Below are 23,424 nucleotides of genomic sequence, written 5' to 3' on the forward strand. Positions count from 1 at the left end.
CATCTTAAAGCATGAGATATCAACATCATTTGTTTCTCAGACGGACATATCTTTGTTGTCCATAAAGTTGCTTTATTTGCAGAGTTCCTATTTTGTGTCTGTGTGTGTGTGTGTGTACAGGGCAAAGACCTGTCTTTGCAAGATATCTTTTTGCATGGTGTCATGTTAATTAAAAAATAAAATAAGAAGACAAACATAACCTCTGCTTAGCTTTCCTCCACGCTCATGCTCCAAGTTAAATTCACTGCTTATTATTTTCTTTCAATTACTGCATTTTGTTTAGTTTATGTTTTGGCGATTCAGATAGCAGGGGTTCTGCTGAAGTGGAGCTATGTGTGTAGGGAATGTCCGTCCTGAAGTGCCAAGTTATGTGAACTGATCATGCAGAAATCTGGCCTGAGGATCATAAGGGTAGGAATCCTCTGGCCCATTAAGGGAAGAATTGAAATGGTTCTTATCTCTGAGACCTTCGAACACCAGCCTCCTGGAGAGGGTGCCAGTAAGAACGAGCCATGACTCAAAGTAAAGGAATGTTCAAAGACTCCATCTGACTGGCTTCTGGAGCCTTTAACCCAAGCTTCACCTTTCTTTCTTTTTTTTTTTTAAACCCATCTCATTCTCTGTGTTTTCCCCATTTGTGCTCTCATAAGAAAATATCCATATTGCTTAACCCCAAGACGTGGGACACGTGGGCTTCTACATGATCGACAAGAGGCCAGAGTATTTAAAATTAGGGTTATTTTTTAAAATCCAGTTTTTGTAATAATTATGGTCATAAATTAGAGCTCATAGATTTATAAAAGGGGCTTCTAGAACCAAAACTCAGACAATTTCCCTTAAACTCCAATTCTGGACAGATGTTAGCAAAACACAGGCTTCCATTTTGGTCTGAGCTCAGCCTGTGCTTAATAAATACTTGCTGAGTCCCCCACGTGTGAGAGTAGCAGGTACTGTGACGTGGTCAGGGATCACTGGGGATTTGGTACTTTGGTCATATTATATATATTTTAAAATAATTTTTTTAAATGTTTATTTATTTTTGAGAGAGAGAGAGTACAAGTGGAGGAGGGGCAGAGAGAGGGAGACAGAGGATCTGAAGCAGGCTCTGCCCTGATTGCAGAGAGCCTGATGTGGCTCAAACTCATAAACCATGAGATCATGAACTGAGCCAAAATCAGATGCTGAGCTGACTGAGCCACCAGGTGACCCTGAACCCATACCTTAGCATCTCATATTGGTGAGATCAGATTTTAAACATTAGGAGAAATTTTGAATGGAAAATTAGTTTGCAGAAAAGTGCAGTACAATTTTGGATGTGTACTATATACAGAAAAGGAAATTCAGAATTTTATCCATTTTGTCCTGGTAATAAGAAGAGATTGGGTGATCAATAAATGCATATAGGTGAGCCTTAAACTTTCCTTTCTTTCTGTTGTTTTTTAAAGCACTACATGATCTCTTTTTCTCATGTGTATCCTCTAAGGGATGACTTGGAGGTGAGAGGAAGCAGTTGGGATCAGGTATTATTGCAAAGGACCATCTACAAGGGACGGCTCTGCCTGGGGACTTTGTTTTTCCCTTTTCCAATCTTTTCTTCTATCAAAGGTAATGTTGATTACAGGTATTTCTCTTCACCAATCCACCTCAGATGCCAGGAGCTAAGCCACCACCAGCATTTAGATCCCTTCTCGCCACATTTATGGCCTGTCTCATCCATTTCATCTTTTGCTCCCTTACCCTGAAGAGCTGAGCTCTTACCTGACCTAAATCCCATTCACCTTGCACGACCACTTTTACCCTGCAGCAGCTGGGGCTGGGGGCAGTCAAGCACCATTCTGAGAATTGGTTCCCAGGTTTGGTCCTGGGCGATGTTAGAAAATGCACTTTATCCATTTACTTTCATTCATTTGTCAGCTATTTATTGAGCACTTGCTGTGTGCTTTGCCTGGGAGACTCAGAGTAAAGAGAACACGCACAGCAGTCCTCACCTTCAAGGATATCCCACATTCTGCCCACTGCCTTTGGGGCGTGATTTCTCCTCCTTTGCTCTTAGCGATTTTTAGGCTCAAGCTCTTCCTTTCCTCCAGTCATAAGGCTCCGGCAAAGATCTAATAAACTCATGCCCTCTAAAGGTTAAACTACTCAGGATACATCTGTCTCTCTAAACTTGGGAAACGTCTGGCTAAGGAGAAGTTCTAAAATCCTTTCCTTAATTACATTTTCCATACAGCAAATGGAGGGTCAGTTTAATTTTAGTGTTTTTGGAGCTTTTGAAAGTAGACATGGTCAGATAAGCATCAGATTATTAGATTAATTTAGCTCATTAGAATTGCCTCAAGGGAAAATCCTCTATCTTTTGTAATTCTACTGCATACTCAGAATATCACCATGTTTACATAATGCAAACCCTTTTTTGTAGTGTAAACTTAATTACAGAATGACAGAACTGAGAATTAAAGAAGCATGTAAAATAAAATCTGGGTGAAGACCTCGAAGAATTGAAATTCACAACAATTATTAAATTAGAGACACCTGTTTTAAATGCTAGACCCTAATTTTGTTATGCTTTATTTTAACATTTTAAACTTCTTGGATTATGGCAGGGTCATTTGGCAGAAGTCCATCATAAAGAATGAAAAAATAAGTGAACTGTACGTAGATATAGCCAGATTTTTCCAGAGAACATATCTGTCTTTAAACAGGGTGCTTGTCTGTGCATACTTCTTTTTTTCCTTGATGTAAAAAGGGCGTGTATAATATAAATTAATCTCACAGAGTAAAGATAGATAATTGCTTTATCAGGTGGCTTGTTCCAAGTTTTTCTATTGTCCACTTCTTTCTCTTGGAAGGCATCCACATCACTTAAAAGGAAATAGAATGTGAATATCATTTACTCTAAAATTCATACCTGTGGTTCTGATTCCAAGTTGATTTTGAAAGGATGCGCTTTCCCATCTTCAGATACCTGTGGAGACCATAAGCGAGTTTCTGCCCTGTAAATAAAAGAAATTTTGTAAGCTCCAAGTTCTAATGGTCCTTCCAGGTATAGTATACCTATATACTATCTATATATACTTTAATCTCCCATAATTTTTATCAAAATATTATCAAACTTTGATAATGTAAACAAAAGCAACACTCCTTGCTCATTATTCTGTATTCTCCCCTCTAATTAGTTTTTTCATACTTTTGGGGAAACTTGAGTAGATAAAAATTGCATGGAGGACTACTATAGACTGAGGTTTAGGTTCCCACAAGTCCCTGTGTTGAAGCCCTAGCCCCCAGTGTGATGGTGTTTGTAGGTGATGTCTCTGGGAGGTAATTAGGATTAGAGTAGGGCATGAGGGTAGAGCTGTCACGATAGGATCAATGTCCTTACATAAAGAGGAAGAGGCACAAGATCTCTGTCTGTGTGCATGCACCAAGAATGGCCATGTGAGGACATAATTAGGAACCTGACCATGCTGGCACCCTGATCTCAGACTTCCAGCTTCTGGAACTGTGAGAAATAAATACTTGTTGTTTAAGCCACCCAATCTATGGTATTTTTGTTACAGGAGCCTGAGTTAAGAAAAAGACATTGTACAGTTCCTGGAGAAAGTAGGTCTCCAGTACCTATAGGAAACAGTACAGGAGAGGAAGATTCTAGAGGCAGATGACCACACTCTAGGTTTCCCTCCTTCCCTCCTTCCTACCCAGGCCACCACAGGAGACAGTGAGTGGTTTGCCAGGGTGATTTACTGTTGGCATCAAGGAAATGAGCTTTGTCCAATCTCATGTCCTTCTCATGTATCTGTTTGGGACCATGTGCTCCTAAGGGACTGCGTGCTTGGCAGGAACACAGGTTAAGGGTAAATAGGGAAAGAATCCATTTCACCCCTGAAATGGCAGATTGGCTGATTGATTGTGCCTTCCGAACCACAGGAGGGAAAGTTGGGAACACAATAGCAATGGGATAAGCACACACTAACAACCACTATACCAAAACATTATTTTCACAGTTCAGTTTCAGATCAGGGCTATGATGGCAAAAGATCAGGTTCCATTTCCTAATATGTTTTTGGTTAGAAATGTCTCACTATCTAACACTCTCACTACACAGGCACTCTTACACCTGGTCACATTCTTCTGGGCTGAGCCCTCTACAAAACAGCCAATGGCATACAGGGTATTAGCAACTGGTTACCGACATGATCACATTTTGGTAAGTCAAGAGATTCTTTGGGAGAATCTTTGAATTCCATTCCATTCTCTACTACATTTAGAACAGCACTACAAGTAGCTGTGCTGTGCATTCTTTCTTTGGCCAGTTCCTTTAATGGTGCTATTAACAGGAAAAAAAATTCTTTTAGCCTCTTTCATTATTCTGACATTCCAAGAGAATTCTTTTCAGAAACAGTTTGTTAACAACTACTAGATTGATCGACATCCGTGAAGAACAGGCGGACATGTTTTAAAAAGCCAGTCAAAATTCTAGGTCCTGTGACACTCCTTCTCACTGGGGGGATGAAATCATTTATAATTCTGGTTCAGGTTCTCCTGCCAAACAGATCACATTTTAACACCATTACTTAAAGAGCACCTGTCAATTTTGAGGCACAGCTGGTGGCCTGCTGCTTTAATCCTGTCCTGTGCATCAGCGTGAGTCATGGACTCTGTACCAAAGCCATCAATAGCCAGGATGACATCTCCAGGACACAGGTGGGCAGCTGCCGCCTTGCTTCCTGGAGTAATCTGGAAGAAATCATGGCATCATTTAAAGATCAACATTCCACACTATCTTGAGTTTTGTGACTGACATTTATATTTCAGCTTGGTAACATTTTAAATGTTATACCGGGCAGGGAAATATAAATCTAACTTAAAATAACTCTTAATTGATCAATTGTGTTAGCTCTATTTTTCCACCATGCTAAATATTTTTGTTTCTTACTAACCACATGTCATCTATAATGACCTCTCTTATTCTCTTTTAAAACATCCTCCTTAACTCCTTATTTGAAACATATTTTCTTTGCTTTAAACAAAATAGTTTTCTTTAGGTATTATTTCACCCATAACTCCCTATTCGGAAATACAACTTCACCAAATTGGGGAGCTTTTATATTTGAATTGAAACTACTGTAGCATCCCTGTAAGTAATGACCTTTAAAATTCACATGAAGGGGCATCTAGACTGTAGAAAGCTAGGAAGGGAGTCACTCCTGCATTAATAAGAAGCCATATAATATATAAAATTATAACTTTTTACAAACTATTCAGAGAGCTGAAGCTGCAGGACAAGCAACTAGCCTGGGATCCATGGAAAGACAGATGCCTCCAAGGAAGTCAAGATGTAAGCAACTTGTATCACTGTATCAGAGCATAGCATGAGACCACCATTTTAGCCATAAAGAAGAATTTAGGTAAAACTATGAACAAATTACTAAAGTTAGCATTGAGATTTGAGAACCCTTGCGAATGGCAGACACAGAGAAGTTTGCATCCGTAAACAATCTCTTTCTCCATGAATGAAAAACAGATTGAACAAGTAAAAGCAACTAACGAGATGCTGTATTTTAGTTAAACCTTATCAGTAATTACATTAAATGTAAATGATCTAACCATATTCTATTTTTTTAACAGAGATTGTCAAACTAGTTTTAAAAAATATGCAGTTTTATGTTGTCTACAAGAAAACCACATGGATTTCTCTTTTTTGGGGGGTGGGGGTAGGGTAGGGCTATGAAAGGAATACTTAATGGGAAACATATGGTTATTAAATGTTTAAAAGATAGCAAATTTGAAATTATTACCATGTTGAGTATTCAGTTTTTGATTGCTATACCTACTCCTAATCTTTCTGGGTAAATCCCAATTATTTACAACTGCCTAATAGCCCTTACCGGGTCTTATCCTACCTACTTCTCTAACATCATCTTACACCATTCCTGCTCCCCATCACCCACTGCGCTGTAGCTATTCCAATTTCCTTTTTGTTCCTCAAATAGGGCAGGTGTGTACCCTCTTTAGGGCTTTACATGCACTGTTATTTTTGTCTGAAATGTTTCCGCCACTCTTCACCCAGTTGCTTCTCCTCATCCTTTAGGTCTAGACTTACACATCACATTCTGAAAGAGACTTCCCCAAACATCTGAAGTAGCTTCTCCAGATCCTCCCCCATCATTCTCCACCATTACATTTTATTCACTTCCTTCCTGAAGATAATTTGTACTTTAATGTTTGTTGATTTACTTGTGTATTGTCTTGGCAGCCAGACTGGAAGTTCTTGAGCACATCTATAGTAGCATATATATTTCTAATGCATCACAGTGTATATTCCAGTGTTTGGAATTAATGAATAACTGAAAATGAATGAAATGGATATTTAAATAAGCTCATGGAACAAAAACACCTACTCCCTGCAGGCCCAAAGATTATAGCTATTAAGGTCAACCCATCATTATTACATTTGCAAGTTTCCATTGTTTAGAGCAGAAGAATGCACAGGACTTTACTTAAACCTCTACCTGCTCTAGGAATAAACAGATTGTTCCTAATATTTTACTTGAGGATAGTCATTCATTCATTTTTTTTCTATTAATCTAGCTATCAATTCTGTTTAACTTTGTGGCTCTAAGGGATATCCAAGTTTCGTCTAAATGAATAAAATTGCTAAGGTAATGAATTCTTGTACATTTGGGATCTTCAGTCTCATCACTAAAATATTTATTGTACTCACTTCATTTATGTGATCGTGTCACTGTAGTGATTGTCATCATTTTCTGATAGGAACAGTTAATAGAAGCTTGGTGAAGACAATGGGGATTATTATATTTCAGCCTTTGGGAAGCATTTCTTAGCTGTTTTCCATTTGGAAATTCTCCCAGACCCAGAACTGATAGAAGAATAAAAGTTTCCATCCCTAGTGTGACTTGCAGGGATAAAAATAATATTAAACTTTTAATTTTCTCTAGCTATAGTTTGTCAAAATCAGTACTATCTATTTTTAAACTTCTAAGACCAAAAGTCTTTTCTTCGAGTAAAAACATGTTAGAACCTGGGGTTCTTGCTGGTCATAAAGACTCCCATTCCACTCTAGATGCCTGGAATCACAAATCATAAACTCTAGGAGAGGAACTAGGGAATTTGTGTTTTAACAAATGCCTCAGATGATTTCCATTATTCACATCAATCTACTGTTTGGGTCCATTTGGAAAAAAAACTAATTTAAATTACATATAATGCATCTATAATATTCTATTTACTGCAGGAGACATGAGGAAGCATAAGATATGGCTGTGGTGAGACTTTTATGTTAAGAATAAAAACGACTGAAATAGTTATAAACAAGGCAAGTATATACTAAAGGGCTGTACTGTGGGGTATTGAGCAAAATAGTGAGAAAGCCCTTGTTCAGTTGTTCTTTGTTGCCTACAAATAAACTCCAATGCCCCACCTGGCATATAAAGCCCTCTAGTGCCTGGCTGTAATCTACATTTCTAGGGCCGTCCCTCACACCAGTTGCATCAGAACTTCTACAAGTAACGTCTGGGCATGAGTATTTCACAAGTTATCTGGGTGAATCTAATGGGCAGCCAGGGTTGAGAACTATTGTTGGTATTGTATTACTGAGAACAATTGTCTCACTGAATTCTCAAGACACTCTTTTAAGATGAGACAACTGATGCTCTCAGAGTAGAGGAAACTTGCTGGGGGTCACACATCCGGTGAAAATCTGTAATTTCTCATAGGTCTAACTCTGTAGCTCAAGTTCTTCCACCATCCTACAAGACCACTCCTGCAGGCAGTCTCTGCCCCGACTCCTCCTACCCTTGGCCATACTTTTCTCATGGTATCCTGGACAGGATATGTCATTGTAGTTCATATACGTGTATGTCCCTTCTCTTCTTGTATTTGAAAATCTTGGGGGGAGGAAGGGGGAGGAAACCCATTACATTATAACTCTATCCCCCACAGTGCCTTCCACATACGGTACATTCTGCACTTAATAGATATTTGTGGGATGTAGGAAAGTTATGAACATATGAACCAACATTTGCATGCAGACATGTCTTTGGTAGAATAAAATTCAATAGGTTTTCCCATCAGCCTTCCTAGTGCACTTGAATCCTGTTAAAGGATTACATTCAACTGTAAACATTTCCTTCTAAAAATTCAAATTTCAAATATAGCTTATATTTAAGTAACATACTTTTCTATGTTCAAGCCTGAAAAACTTAAGAATACAGTCACATTTTGTATATTGGTACCCAAGTCCATATAGTGTTCTCAGTTACAGTGATCTTGGCCCTGACTGTGCTCTGAATAGGAAGGAGGGAGGAGGAGGGGGAGGAAGAGGCACTGAGTGGGAAAAGACATACCAGCATCAGATGTATACAATAATTTTACATCATATACACAAAAGAAACTTGTACTTTATTCCAAATTGGACCAGTTGTGCAAACAAACCATCTGTAACTTGGCTGATCGTAGATCCACCTTCTGGGTGGTCCAAACACTTAAGAAGAGAGACTCCTTAGACTCTTCTTGCCAGAAACAGAAAAGCTGCTCACTTAGAGATGTGAGCTTCAGATCTATTCTGTGAAATGTGGAGGCCAGTAATGTACAGTGTTTGCAATAACAACCCTTCCACATCCACAACTCAAATTTATATTGCACCAAGTATAGCACTTGAAACTGTTTTCCTGCAATTGTGCGTATCACAACCCATTGCTAATTTTTTTTTTTCAGGAATGCATTGTTTGGTTTACCTTACTTCTGATGTCTTTTGTGATACAGATCAACCTGGCTGATTAATTGAATTGTAAATGATTTCTAGGGTGGGGACCCTTTGTCCTATCTAATTTTGTGAATTGTAATATCAGTTGCTGGGGAAGTGTTCCATTGGTAACCCCCTCCCCCAACTGTAGTGGAGTAGAGGCCCACTGTCTAGGAGCATTTGCATTTGCAGAGTGTGAGGCAAAGAGGGAAGGCCATGGCTTGCTGCAAGACAAAAGCTGATTCGATTTGAGGCATGTATCTCATTTATAGGGATTTTTGTGGTATTAAGTGCAGCCATTGGTTTCACAATTCTTTGCATACTTAAGAACTTATCTCAGACAGAACAATTAACAATAAAACAATTCACACTTATCTTTATTGTAGAATATTTTGAGCACACAATCTGCACCTATTATGATAATAATAGTTATATAAAAAGCAAACAATTTAACCAATCATTCATACTATGTCTATATTCTGTAACATATATGATGTAGTAGACACTCTGTTCAGCACTGAGTGGGCCCCTAAATGTACAAGTTTCTACCTTCAGGGAGCCTGCAATCTATGGGATACAGATGTATTCAAACATCTGTGCTCCAAAGCATGATATAAGGAGAGGTTGTAGGGCAAAAGCTATGGTAAGTAAATGGATGAAATATTTGTTATTACAAGAATACTATGCAATTGGTATTTGATTGGGTTTTCCTAGGTATAGAGGACAGTGGGGTAGGATGAAGAGGAACAATCTGGAGATGAATGATAGTGGGTGTAGACATCATAGAGAGAGCCTAAGTTGTCCAGGGTAGTGATGCAACTGCCAATCAATCTATGGTAGTGGGAGAAGGAAAGGGAGTGAGAAGGAAGAGAGAGGGAGGAAATGAAGTTGGAAACTTGAGTTGGGAAGAGAGTGAAGGCCGGGAATGTACGCACAGGCCACACATTTTATTCTCTCCAAACTGGTGTTGCCATTGGGGGATTTTTAAGAATGGAGACAATAGAAGCAATCCCCAAGACAGCTGGTAGGAATATGCAGAGTGAATAGAGAGGGGAGACAAATAGCTAGGTGTGAAGTTATGGAAGCTTAAAGACAGACAGTGGTAGGGGAAAAAGGTACGTGGTAGATCTTATAGATATAGAATCATTAGGACCAGTTGATGACGTGGATGGCACAAAACACCTATTTGGAAAGATCTGTACAACAAACAGGACTTTTTACATGTGTGGACTTCACAATGCAGGCTTTGGACACATGCAGAGCTAGTGTCGAGTTCTGTCCACTTGTGATCATCATCAGGTTAATGGAATTCTTGAAGCTTCATTCTCTCATGTGCAACAAAGTATATATTACTACTTCTCCTCTTACAGGATTATTGTGAGATTTCAGCTTCAGCGAGTTAGTGCATGTAAAGGGCCAAGGAACATGCACAGGAAACAAAGGCGTGCGCTAACCCATATACAATCGTATCACTACCTGTTAGTATAATACAACATTCATAAAAGTAATAGAATTTTACTGTTTAATTACAACACTGATAATTAATTTTGTGTAATATCTTTCAGTGTTTTTACAAGTGATTTTTTAGGTGTTCACAAAGGCAAAAAAGTTCAAGTGAATATGCTTTTGTTTATTCAGTATGAATCTGTTTTGTGTATGGTTTGGGGGGCACTTGGAATACAAAATCATTGAATTTTACCTGGTATTCTTGAGTTAAATTAATTGAAGAGAAAAGGCAGAGTCAAATGAAATAATCATTTATGGTCATGCATTGTTATTGAACCATGGCCAAATGAATGATACAAATTAGTAATGAATCAAAAAATCAAGAATGAATTGGCTACCCAAACAATAACTGTCATGTCAACTACATTATCCAATAGCACCTGTAGTCCAATGACCAAATATAAGTACTGCTTTTAAAAAAACATTATTTATGTCAACAATGCAAACTTTCAAACATAAGATTAATCATATTGATGTGTTACATAGTAATAGCAAGATATTTCTTTTATAAATCACTTAAAAGATTTTGGTGACAAAATTATTTCTTTAGCATTTACTATAAATACGATTTATTCTTTGTTAAGACTCAAAAGCTTATTTCCTTTAAACAAATGAAAGCTATACTTCAGAAACTTTAAAAATATTTCTTAGTAGAGATAATGGAAACTGTTTTGGTTGGTAAATCCATAAAAGGCATTCATTGCTTGGCCCAGATCACTGAACCATTTTCTGCTTAATTTACTTAGGAACATTTTTGGAGGTATGTTAAGTTTTCATGTCTCATACAAAAACATATGTCAGATGTGTTTATATGTTTTCAAAAAATGTAAAACAAAGCTCGAAATGTTCCATGATACGCGTATGTATGGTACATGTTTTGAGATATTTTAAAAAGACATTGGTTCCCAAAGCTCATAGATATATAAGTAGAACAGAGTTTAAAAGGTATTACCTTGTTTAAAAATCTACAGGAGCAAGTCAGATTATAATGTATACATTTATAAAATACAATATAAGCAGTAAGGAAGAAAAGAAAATATAAGAAAAGTAGAATATTCTGAAAGTTTATGTTTTTAGATTATCTTTAATATACCTTATATTGACAATTGAAGTAACAGTTTTCTATTCAGACAAACACTTGTGTTAGAAAAAAAATGAACTAGACCAACTAGTTATTTACTGACAGGACAGAAATCCCAAAATTTCCTTTTTCTTTTTTTTTTTTCAAATTAGAAAATACTCTAGGGAATATTAAGTAAGGAAAGTTGGACGCTGATAATAAGGTATTATTTTCAGAGTTATTAGGCTGAATGTGACTTTCCATCAGGTAAACTAAACTATCTGACATATTTTCTTTGTAGTTTGAGTTATAGGTGATGATTCCTAAGCCAAATTCCCAGCTTTGGAAAATATTTATTCAAAATGCCTGGAAACCTAGGAAAACACATTCGTAATATTTTCCCTGTCTGGGCTGATATGAGTGGTTCCAACTCGGCCGGCCCAGGTTGTGCCCTGCGATCAGGGCTCTGCTGAAGGAGAAAAGCGCTCAGGTGCGCGTTTGGCTCTAAGGAGCAAACGCCAATGTCAGTCATTCCTCCCTCCTTCCTGGGACCTCATTTCTTTCGTTACTGAAAGGAAACGGGGGTTGAGAGCAGAAGCCCCCCCCCCCCCCCCACAACCCTTGCAGACTAGCCTTCTCTGATCCCAGAGGAATCACGGTGTCAGTTCACCTCTCTTCCAAAGTTGTTGGGGACCGACAGGATGCAGATTGCAGCGGACTCTGTAAATACTCGTAAGTTGCCCTGCATCCTCCCAGCTCGTTTGCCAAGTTGCTGCTGTGAGCCCGAAGTGGAGGACCCACCTAGCGCACCCGGGGACGTTGGCCACTCTCCGTTCCTGGGAACCCCGCCGCACGCCAGCCCCCGACCTGCAGCGAAGAACCGAAAACACCTACCCTGGTGATGACCAAAGGCTGGTTGAAGTCTATGCCCCCCGAGAGTCTGAAGCCCCAGGGCGCAGGGCCCGGAAGAACCACGTTCTGGGGCATGGTGCTCTTGGCGTGGTGGCCTTGGCTCCCAAGGACTGGAGCGCAGTGAGCGGCAGCAAGTGTCNNNAGTGGCCCTGCCCGGGACAGCCACTCCGCTCCCCAGAAAGTGCCCTGGCCGGGAGTGCGGCGGGCGAGCTTTATCCCCGCTCCCGAGTGACGTCACTGGCCTACCCGCTTCCCCACCCCCTCCCACCAGGGAGAGCTCCAACTTTGGAAGAAAGAACCGCGCCTGACCCGCGGGAGTTTACAGACGCGCAGCGGCTGGGTGCAGCCTCCCAGACCCCTCTGGCGCGCTGCAGGCGGCTTCGGGTTACAACCTCCAGCCGTCTCTTAAAGTAACACCTGTCCCCATGTTTATCTTCTGGGAGCTCAGCAGTGCGCTTCATTCAGGGTTAAAAGCACTTAAAACACAGTTTCTATGCTTCCAATTAAAATGAAACAAAAGCTTCACAAATGCAGTTAGTTGTTTAGCAATTTTGAGTGCGCTAATATTTGCTTATTAGATGTGCCACCTTGGTTAAGTTACCTAACGTCCTTAAGTCTCGGTTTCTCCATCTGTAAAACAGGAGTAATAATTGTACTTCTCTCCTAAGGTTATCTCGAGAATTAAATGAGCTACTTCTGCATAGCATCAATAATAAGCACTGCTACAATAAATACAGCTAGTCACATGTATTTATGGCTATATATGATATACATTAATACACATACACATATATTCAAAATCTAGTTTTTAAAACAAAGAAATATACAAATGAAAATGTCATGCAAACATATGTAATCCAGTGAGCATTTAAAAGTATATGTGAGAGGGGAACCTGGGTGGCTCAGTCGGTTAAGCGCTCTACCTTGGCTCAAGTCATATCTCATAATCTCATGGTTCATGGAATCGAGCCCTGTGTAGGGCTGGCTCTGTGCTCACAGTGTAGACTGCTTCTCCCCTACTTGCTCTCAAAAATAAATAATCTTTTAAGAGTGTACATAAGAAGATGATTCATCACTATACTGAAAATATAGTTTAATTTTGGCTGGAGCAATTGTCAACTCCCTCAATTTAAATCTCTACACTTATTTTTTGACACACATGGGAGGTGAGTGTAATAGAAACCTAGGAATTGAGAGTGTCCTGTGTGGGCTTTACAGTCACAGTGAGGGTGCTGAGTGGAGTCCGGTCGACCAAGAGGATTCCCCAAGCCAGATGAAACTGCATGGAGGAAAAGGTGGGGGACAAGCATATTCACTGAATATCTCTAGGGTTCAGGTGGTGTAGTGATTGTTCTACTGATGTGACCTTACTTCATCCTCAGGCCAAATCCATTAGAATGCTATTATTATTCCTATTTTTTTTTCAGGTAAGGAAATAATTTATTAGAAGTTGAATAACTTGTGTAAGATCACAAACCTAGGTCCGCGTGCCACCATTGTCTGCCTGGCGCAGGTGTAAAGGTCAGGAGAGTCTGGGGAGCATCCGGGCATAGTTTCACTCCTCGGAGTGGAATCAGATGTTTCTGGGATCATACCCCAGGATGATCTGATTCACAAGGCAGGCGAGAGGGAGGAGGGCAGACAAGCATGAAATGCTTTAAAAACGTGAGAATGAGGATTCTGGACTTCATGCCCAATGTGATAGGGCCGTATCAGTCCTGGAGAGAGAGCTATAGCATACCTTTAATCACGTGGTTTCTTTGGAAGCGGTTTTAACACTGATAAAGAAAAGAGATTCAGGAAGCTACAAGCCAAATATACCAGCCTGTGGATAGTGTAAACCACAAAACCAGGATTGGCACTACTTTACCCACTGTGGTAAATTATATAAAAGTCCCAGGGGATAGGTATTTTCTGGTATCAAACATTTTCCAGGGCCCCACCTATATTGGGTTAGCAGGGAAATAAGCATCATAAGTCCTTATCAATTTTTCTGGTTTGGGCTGGCTATGTTGTTGCAAATCACATTTCCTGTCAGTCACTGACTGTCTTATGGTATACACACACACACCCAGAAGTCAATTCAGAAAGAAAATATCAGACAAGATATTTGGCATAGCGTAACTGTAATAACCAATTGTTTACACCTCACCTCATGAGTTGGCTTATGTAATCAGTTGATTATATGCTTTTTTTGTTTTCTGCCTTTTTACCTGTCATTTTGGTATCATTTAGATATAAGCAACGTCTGTACAACATCAGTATAATACTTCATTAGTTCTTAAGGCAGAGAGAATGGAAAGCAAGGACATGAAGTGGGTAGTTTTTCTCTATCCTGTTTTCTGGGGTCGGCGAGAAAGTGTTCAGAGGTTACTGTCAGGGCAGGGCTGAGCATAGCTGTGACAATTCTAAGGAAGAAGCAGTGGCCTGACTCTCATCATTCCTAGAGGTTTCTGCTTTGGGTTTGAGTCCTCTTCTAAGAAGAGGTGCTTTCTGGATTATGCTTTCATAATTTTCTTTTTGTATTTCACTTCTTAAAGGATTATGATAGTAGAGATAAAAACAAGGAACAATTGAAAGAAATCATGATAAACTATTTATGGTTCTGTTAAATATGACTTTTGTGATTACTGTTATAAACTATGTTTAGAGAGTCCTTTAACATTTTCTTTTTAGAAGAGGGTCAGTAAAGGGATGCCTCGGTGGTTCATTTGGTTATGCACTTGACTTTTGATTTTGGGTCAGGCTATGATCTCACAGTTCATGAAGGCTCTGTGCTGCCAGAGTCTGTCTCTTAGAGTTCTCTTTCTCCCTCTTTCTCTCTGCCCCTTCCTCACTTGTGTATGTGCGCGCTCTCTCTCTCTCTCTCCAAATAAATAAATAAATAAACTTAAAAAAAAAGAGAAGAGGGTCAGTAAAATTGTTCATTCTACTCTTACATAACTGGAAAACTCTTCTGTTGGTAAAAAAAAAAAAAACACTTCTATTTTAATTGTCAAACCTACAATTTTAACCTTGAGCTCTCATCTATTTTCTGATCTTGTTTTTCTAACCACTTAGTGGTACATATACAATCTAACCTGTTTATACCCAAACCTATCATTTTCTTTACTCACCTTAAGCTGATTTCCTGGTCTCTATGCCTTTCAATTTCCTTGTTTCCATTCATTTTTCTTCTCCTGTAAATGGTTAGTAGGATAGATGCTGTAAATTTTGCCTCTTCTTTATTTCCTATATGACAAATGTCTCTATGTATTGTGGTTTTATTCATTCACTCATTTGATCATTCAACAAGCATTCATTGGACATCTCTGACATGCCAGGCACTGGGAATACAATGATGAACAAGGTCCACTTTTCTGTCCTCTAGGAGCCAGTAATAAAATGAGGGAGACGGAGACGTAAGATGTGATCACCTTATGGGATGAGTGCCAAGTCAGCATTCTATACACTGATAAAGAATGAAGTAATCAGCTCTTCTTGCCAAGGTGTCCAGGGGTGTTACCAGAAGAAGGGATATTAGAGCTGGATTTTGAAGGATAAATAAGAATTTTCTAGGTGACTGGGAATTGAAAAGGGAAAAGGAAGGAGAACATTTAAAGTAGAAAAAAAAAAAAACAACACCTGTATAGGATGTGCCATGGTAGGGAGGCAAGAAACAGATGGGTAAGTAATTTGGTGTGGATAGATCTTAGCACAGTGGGTGGGAACAGGAGACAAGGGCCATAGTAGTCAGGGACTATATCAAGGGGTGTTTTCTGTTACACTAACATTTTGATTTTATCTTATCGGCAGCATTTGAAGAGTTTTAAGCAACATGTATAATAATATATAATATTTATATTTATGTATTTAGTTTTAAGCAGCATATATAATAATCAGAGTTGCATTTTACAAGCATTATTTTGGATGTTGGCAGGTTGAATCACAGTAGTAAGAGATAGGAAGCAGGGAGTCGATTTAAACTTACAGAAGAAGGTGTTGATTTGGGCAGTGGGGGGTGGAGACGAATGGGGGAGATGGGGAAATCATTTAGAAGGTTAACTGACACAATCTGAGGACAGATCTCATGTGGGGAATCAGTGAGGTTAGGAGATTTGGGTGGCTCCCAGACTTCTTCATTTGGGTATTATGTGAATATTGGAATTATTAACAGGGAGGAAATATATAAGAAGAACAGTGAGATATTTTTGTTTTGATGAGGGTGTGGCAGATTAAAGCACAGTTTTGGTAATGCTGGGTTTGAAATACCTATAGAATATAGTGCTGTATAGTGTACTGGGTATAAAACTAAAATTTGGAGTCAGACTGCCTGAATGATATCCTTGCTGCATGATCTTAGGCAGATTATTTTAACATCTTTATTAAAATGATGATATCTAGGGGCGCCTGGGTGGCTTAGTCGGTTAAGCGTCCGACTTTCGCTTAGGTCATGATCTCGTGGTTTGTGGGTTCGAGCCCCGCGTCGGGCTCTGTGCTGACTGCCAGCTCAGAGCCTGGAGCCTATTTCAGAGTCTGTGTCTCCCTCTCTCTCTGACCCTCCCCTGCTCATGCTGTCTCTCTCTCTCCTAGAAATAAATAAAAATATTTTTTAAAAAATGATGATATCTAAGGTACTTGCCTCCTAGAGTTATTGTAAGGTTTATATGAATTAACAAGTACAAAATGGTTACAAGTGTGCCTGGCACATGCTAAATGTGCTATTTGCTATTATTAGGTTTTTACAAGGTTATGTATTGATTGGTTGATGAAAATGTTGTGACCAGACGCTCATAGGAACCTAACCCTGTACTTCCCCTAGGAGCAATGGTTGAGTATTTGCTATTTGGTGTTTGTGGCAGCTTTATATAGAACATAACTAATGTGAATAAAAAGAACTGACCATGTATAATATCATATAAATATGGTGTACTCACAGATGTAGTCATGGGCAGTAAGCACATCTCTGATGATAATTAAGGACATTCCATAGCATCCCTGCTCACCTAAATTCCCAGTCTCTCTCTTTGGAGCCCAAGGTAAAGAGATTCATGCATTTAACCTTTTTTCTCTTTAATTTGTCTGTCTTGATTACTGGGAAGTTTAGGCATATGTCATTTCTCTAACACTTATTTTTGTTTCATTTAATTTTTTTTTAAACTTAAAAAAAAAAACTATTTCATCCGTTCTCCCTTATCTCCTTACTCCCTGCCTCTGGCAATCACCAAATTGAGTTTTCTTTTCTTTCCCCTCCCCTCCTCTCCTCTTTTCTCCTCTCCTTTCCTCTGCTCTCCTTTTCTTTTATTTGATTCCACATATAAGAGAGATCATATGGTATTTGTCTTTCTCTGTCTGACTTATTTCACTTAGCAGAATGCTCTTAAGGTCCATCCATATTGTTACAAATGGCAAGGTTTCATTATTTTTTATGTCTGAATAATAGTAATATTATTACTATTACATATCATGGCTTGGTAAATAAGGTTGTAGTGAACATGGGGGTACAGATATCTTTTCAAATTAGCATTTTTCTTTTCCTCAGATAAATAGCCAGACGTGGAATTTCTAGATCATAAGGTAGTTCTATTTTCAATTATTTGAGGAACCTACATACTGAAGAGTTGAACCAATTTACATTCTGCCAACAGTGTACAAAGGTTTCCTTTTCTCCACAATCACACCAACACTTGTTATTTCTTGTCCTTTTGATATTACCTATTCTGAATGGTGTGAGGTGATATCTCACTGTGGTTTTGACTTGTAATTCTCAGGTGATTATTGATGCTGAGCATCTTTTCATGGAACTGTTGACCATCTATCTGTTTGTTTTCTTTTAAAAAAATGCCTTTTCAGATCTTCTGCCCACTTTTAATTTGATTACTTTTTTTTTTACCCTTGAGTTGTATGAATTCTTCATATGTTTTGGATTTTAGCTTCTTTTTTAAATGTTTATTTATTCATTTTGAGAGAGAGAGAGAGAGAGTGAAAGAGAGAGAGTGAGTGAGCGCATGTGTGAGCAAGGGAGGGACAGAGAGAATCCCAAGCAGGCTCCATGCTATCAGCATCAAGCCTGTTGTGGGGCTCAGTCTCAAGAAATGTAACATCATGACCTTAGCCGATTCAAGAGTCAGATGCTTAACCAACTGAGCCACGCAGGTGCCCCTGATAAGAAGGTAATAGCTTCTTATCATATATATAATTTGCAGTTATTTTCTCCCATTCAGTAGCTTGCCTTTTCATTTTGCTGATAGTTTCCTTTGCTGTGCAGTTTTATGGTTTGATGTATTCCCCCAAACAAGGGGGACTTGCTTTTGTTGCTTTGCCTTTGGTTAAAAAACCATTGTCAAGATCCATGTCAAGAAGCTTACTACCTATATTTTCTTCTAGGAGATTTTATGGTTTCACATCTTATGTTCAATTTTTTATTCCATTTGGAGTCAATTTTTATATATGGTGTAAGGTAGTGGTCCAGTTTTGTTCTTTTACGTGTCACTGTCTGGTTTTCTCGGCACTATTTATTGAATAGAGTGTCTTTTCCTCATTGTATATTCTTGGCTCCTATGTGATAAATTAATTGGCCATACATATATGGGTTTACTTCTGGACTCTATTGTGTTCCAATGATCTATGTGTCTGTTTGTATGCCAACACCATACTGTTTTAATTACTTTTGCTTTGTAATACAATTTGAAATCAGGGAGTGTGATGCCTCTTGCTTTGTTCTCTTTTTTCATGATTGTTTTGGCTAATTCAGAGTCTTTTGTGGTTCCATACCAATTTAAAAATTGTTTGTTTTGTTGCTTTGAAGAATACCATTGGAATTGTGATAGAGACTTCATTGAGTCTCTAGATTGTTTTGGGTGGTATGGATATTTTAACAGTATTAATTCTTCTAATCAATGAGCATGGAATATCTTCCCATTTATTTATGTCTTTTTCAGTTTCTTTCATTATTGTCTTGTGGTTTTCAGTACACAGATCTTTCACTTCCTTTGTTAAATTTATTCCTAAGTATTATTTCTTTTTCATGCAATTGTGAATGGGATTATTTTCTTAATTTCTTTTCCTGATAGTTCACTATTAGTGTAAAGAAATATAGCAGATTTTTGTATATTGATTTTGTCTCCTGTTTCTGAATTCACTTATTAGTGTGAACAGTTTTTTGATGGAGTCTTTAAGGTTTTCTATGTGTAATATCATATCATGTGCAAATACTGACAGTTTTACTCCTTCATTTGCTATTATTAGTGGTGATGATACTACAGTAAGCAATTGGGTATATAGAGAGCACTTGGATATAAAAGTCTAGGGATCTGGGCTTGAGATGAGTACTATGGAGCATTAGCAGGATATGTGGCTACGAATGCTGGACTTTCCAAAAAAAATCGCTGAAAATATTTTCCTTAATGGGGAAAAACTGAGAGCTTTTCCCCTAAGGTAAGGAACAAGACAAGGATGTGTCTCACCACTCTATTCAACATAGTACTGGAAGTCCTAGACACAGCACTCGATGAGAAAAAGAAACAAGAGACATATGTAATGATAAAGAAGAAGTTAAACTGTTACTATTTTCAGATGATTATGATACTATACATACAAAACCTAAAGACCTCATCAAAAAACCATTAGAACTAATAACCAAATTTAGTAAATTTGCAGGATACAAAATAATACCCAGAAATTTGTAGCATTTCTTTCTTTAAAAAAATTAACATTTATTTATTTTTGAGAGACAGAGTGTGAGTGGGGGAGGGGCAGAGAGAGAGGGAGACACAGAATCTGAAGCAGGCTCCAGGCTCCAGGCTGTCAGCACAGAGCCTGATGCAGGGCTCGAACTCACTGACTGCGAGATCATAACATGAGCTGAAGTCGGATGCTTAACCAACTGAGCCACCAAGGTGCCCCAAATTTGTAGCATTTCTGTGCACTAATAACAAAGCAGCAGAAAGAGAAATTAAAAAACCAATTCCCTTTACAAGTGCGCCAGATGTACAGGTAAAAAGACCTGTACTCTGAAAACCGTAAAACAATGATGAAAGAAATTGAAGATGACACAAACAAATGGAAAGATACCCATGCTCACGGATTGGAAGAATTCATATTGTTAAAATGTCCATACTGCCCCAAGCAGCCTACATATTCAATACAATCTTTAGCAAAACACCAATATCATTTTTCACAGAACTATAACAAATAATACTAAAATTTGTATAGATCCATAAAAGACCCTGAATAGCCATAGCAATCTTGAGAAAGAAAAACAAAACTAGAGATATCACAATTCCAGATTTCAAGATATACTACACTGCTGTAGTAATCCAAACAGTATGGTACTGGCACAAAAACAGACACATAGATCAATAGAACAGAGTAGACAGCCCAGAAATAAACCCATATTTAAATGGTCAGTTGATCTATGACAAAGGAGGCAAGAATATACAATGGGGAAAAAACAGTCTCTTTAAAATTTTTTTTAAATGTTTATTCATTTTTGAGAGAGAGAGAGAGCAGGGAAGAGGCAGAGATAGGGGGAGACAGAATCCAAAGCAGGCCCCAAGCTCTGAGCTGTCAGCACAGAACCTGATGCAGGGCTTAAACCCGCAGACTGTGAGATCATAACCTGAGCCGAAGTTGGCACTTTAACCAGCTGAGCCAACCAGACACCCCAAGACAGTCTCTTCAATAAGTGGTGCTGAGAAAGCTGGACAGCAATATGAAAAGAGTGAAACTGGATCACTTAAAAAATTATTTATATATTTTGAAAGAGAGAAGGGGAGAGAGAGACAGAGAGAGAGAGAGAAAGAGAGAATCCCAAGCAGGCTCTGCACTGTCAGCGAAGAGCCCAGTGTGGGGCTCAAACTCATAAACCATGAGATCACGACCTGAGCTGAAATCAAGAGTTTGTTGCTTAACCAACTGAGCAACTCAGGCATCCCCAAAATTGGATTACTGTCTAACACCATACACAAAAATAAACTCAAAATGGACTAAAGACCTAAATGTGAGATCTGAAACCGTAAAAATCCTCAAAGAGAGCACAGGCTGTGATTTCTCTGACATTGGCCATAACACCATTTTTCTAGATATGTTTCTGAAGGCAAAGCAAGCAAAAGTCAAAATAAACTACTGAGACTCCACCAAACCAAAAATTCTACACAGCAAAGGAAACCATCAACAAAACAAAAAGGCAACCTATGGAATGGGAGAAGGTATTTGCAAATGCTGTATCTGATAAGGGTTAATATCCCAAAAATATAAATAATGCATACAACTAAACACCAACCCCCACACACAAATAATTTGATTTAAAAAATGAGCAGAAGACCTGAATAGACATTTTTCCAAAGTAGACATACAGAGGGCCCACTGATACATGAAAAGATGCTCAACATCACTAATTATCAGGAAAATTAAAATCAAAAACCACAATGAGATATTACCTTACCCCTGTCAGAATGGCTAAAATAAAAAAGACGAGAAATATAGTACTGGTGGGGATGTGGAGAAAAAGAAACTTTCATGCCCTATTGGTAGGAATGTAAACTGGTACAGCCACTGTGGAAAAAAGTATGGAGGCTCCTCAAAAAAATAAAAATAGAAATACCATACAATCCAATAATTTCACTACAAGGTATTTACCCAAAGAAAACAAAATCACCAATTTAGAGATATGTGCTCCCCTATGTTTATTGCAGCATTATTTATAATAGCCAAGATATGGAAGTCACCTAAGTGTCCACTGATAGACAAATGGATAAGGAAGAAATGGTGTGTGTATGTGACACCACACATGCACACCTATACAACGGAGTATTATGCAGCCATAAAAAGGGTGAGGTCGTGTCATTTGTGACAACATGAGTGAACCTAGGAGATAGTGAAATAAGAAGATAGTCAAACTGTGTAAGACAAACATTGGGTGATTTCACTGTGCAGAATCTAAAAAAAATGAATAGATGAACAAACAAATAGCAAAATCAGACCCACAAATATAGAGAACAAATTGATGACTGCCAGAGGAGATGGAAGGAGGAAGGACAAAATGGATGAAGTGGAGTGGTAAATACAGGCTTCCAGTTATGGAATGGATAAATCATGGGAATAAAAGGCATGGCATAAGAAATACAGTCAATGATTTTGTAAGTGATGTTTTAGGACAGATGGTAACTAGACTTGTGGAGAACAAGGTATAAAGAGGTTAAATCACTGTGTTGTGTACCTGAAACTAAGGTAACATTGTGTTTCAACTATACTCACATTAAAAAGAGATTTTTAAAAAAATATTTTTATTTATTACTAGGAGAGAGAGAGACAGCCTGAGCAGGGGAGGGTCAGCGAGAGAGAGAGACACAGATTCTGAAATAGGCTCCAGGCTCTGAGCTGGCAGTCAGCACAGAGCCCGATGTGGGGCTCGAACCCACGAACCGTGAGATCATGACCTAAGCAAAAGTCGGACGCTTAACCGACTAAGCCACCCAGGCGCCCAAAAAGAGATTTTTAAAAGAGTCCCCCTTCCAGCCACCATCCTCTATGTCACCCCCAACTTCCAAGTCCTCCCAGCTCAGTCCATAGACATTGTGGAGCAGAGAGGAGTCATCCTCACTTGTACACTCTTCAAATTGTTGACCACAGATTCTGTGATAAATAATAAATGATAAAAATTATTAATATTAATAATAAAAATTAAATAAAAAAATAATAAAATTGTTTTTACCTTCTAAACTCTAGCATAACTTGTTACACAGCAGTAGTAACTGATACAGGATGAAGTCACTCAAGGAAATTAGGTGTGTGAAGCAATGCGAAGATGATTAATGATTAAACTCTAAGGAACAACAGAAACAGCAACAATTAAGAGGCAAGAGTAGGAAAAGGTGGTTTTGCTCTTAAAAAACTTAAGAAAAGCATTTAAAAGTGTCATGGAAGACATACAGGGAGAAGAATTCAAGGAGAGAAGGCAACTATCACAGGGAGGCAGGGGTGAAAGTTGCAATGGCGAGTGCTGATGGACCTGGTGATTGCGATACCCTAGGTTTCCAAGCAGGAGCGGAAATGGTGAGACAGGAGCAGACTGAGTGGTTTGAAGAACAATGGGAAGAGGGGTGAATATAGACTATCTTTTCAAGGGATTGGTAAAGGAAAGGAACAGGGAGACCTGGGTGGTCAGCTGAGGGGATGCAGGCCAAGAGAAAGACCTTTAAACAAA

General features: G+C 38.6%; 1 protein-coding gene across 2 annotated transcripts in view; it reads right to left on the minus strand.

Moving 5' to 3' along the window:
* PDLIM3 (PDZ and LIM domain 3) overlaps window positions 1-12,372 on the minus strand; it is a 28,572-nt gene extending 16,200 nt beyond the window's left edge. For both annotated transcript variants that reach the window (XM_077762549.1, XM_077762559.1), the window contains exons 1-3: window positions 12,222-12,372; window positions 4,583-4,734; window positions 2,909-2,993 (exon numbers count right to left, since the gene is read on the minus strand). In XM_077762549.1, coding sequence (XP_077618675.1) covers window positions 2,909-2,993; window positions 4,583-4,734; window positions 12,222-12,314 — 330 coding nt within the window. In that variant the 5' untranslated portion in view covers window positions 12,315-12,372. The remainder of the gene's footprint in view (window positions 1-2,908; window positions 2,994-4,582; window positions 4,735-12,221) is intronic.
* Between the last annotated feature and the right edge of the window lie 11,052 nt (window positions 12,373-23,424).

Source organism: Crocuta crocuta, unplaced genomic scaffold, assembly GCF_008692635.1.
Source record: "Crocuta crocuta isolate KB4526 unplaced genomic scaffold, BGI_CrCroc_1.0 scaffold90, whole genome shotgun sequence".
NCBI lineage: Eukaryota > Metazoa > Chordata > Mammalia > Carnivora > Hyaenidae > Crocuta > Crocuta crocuta.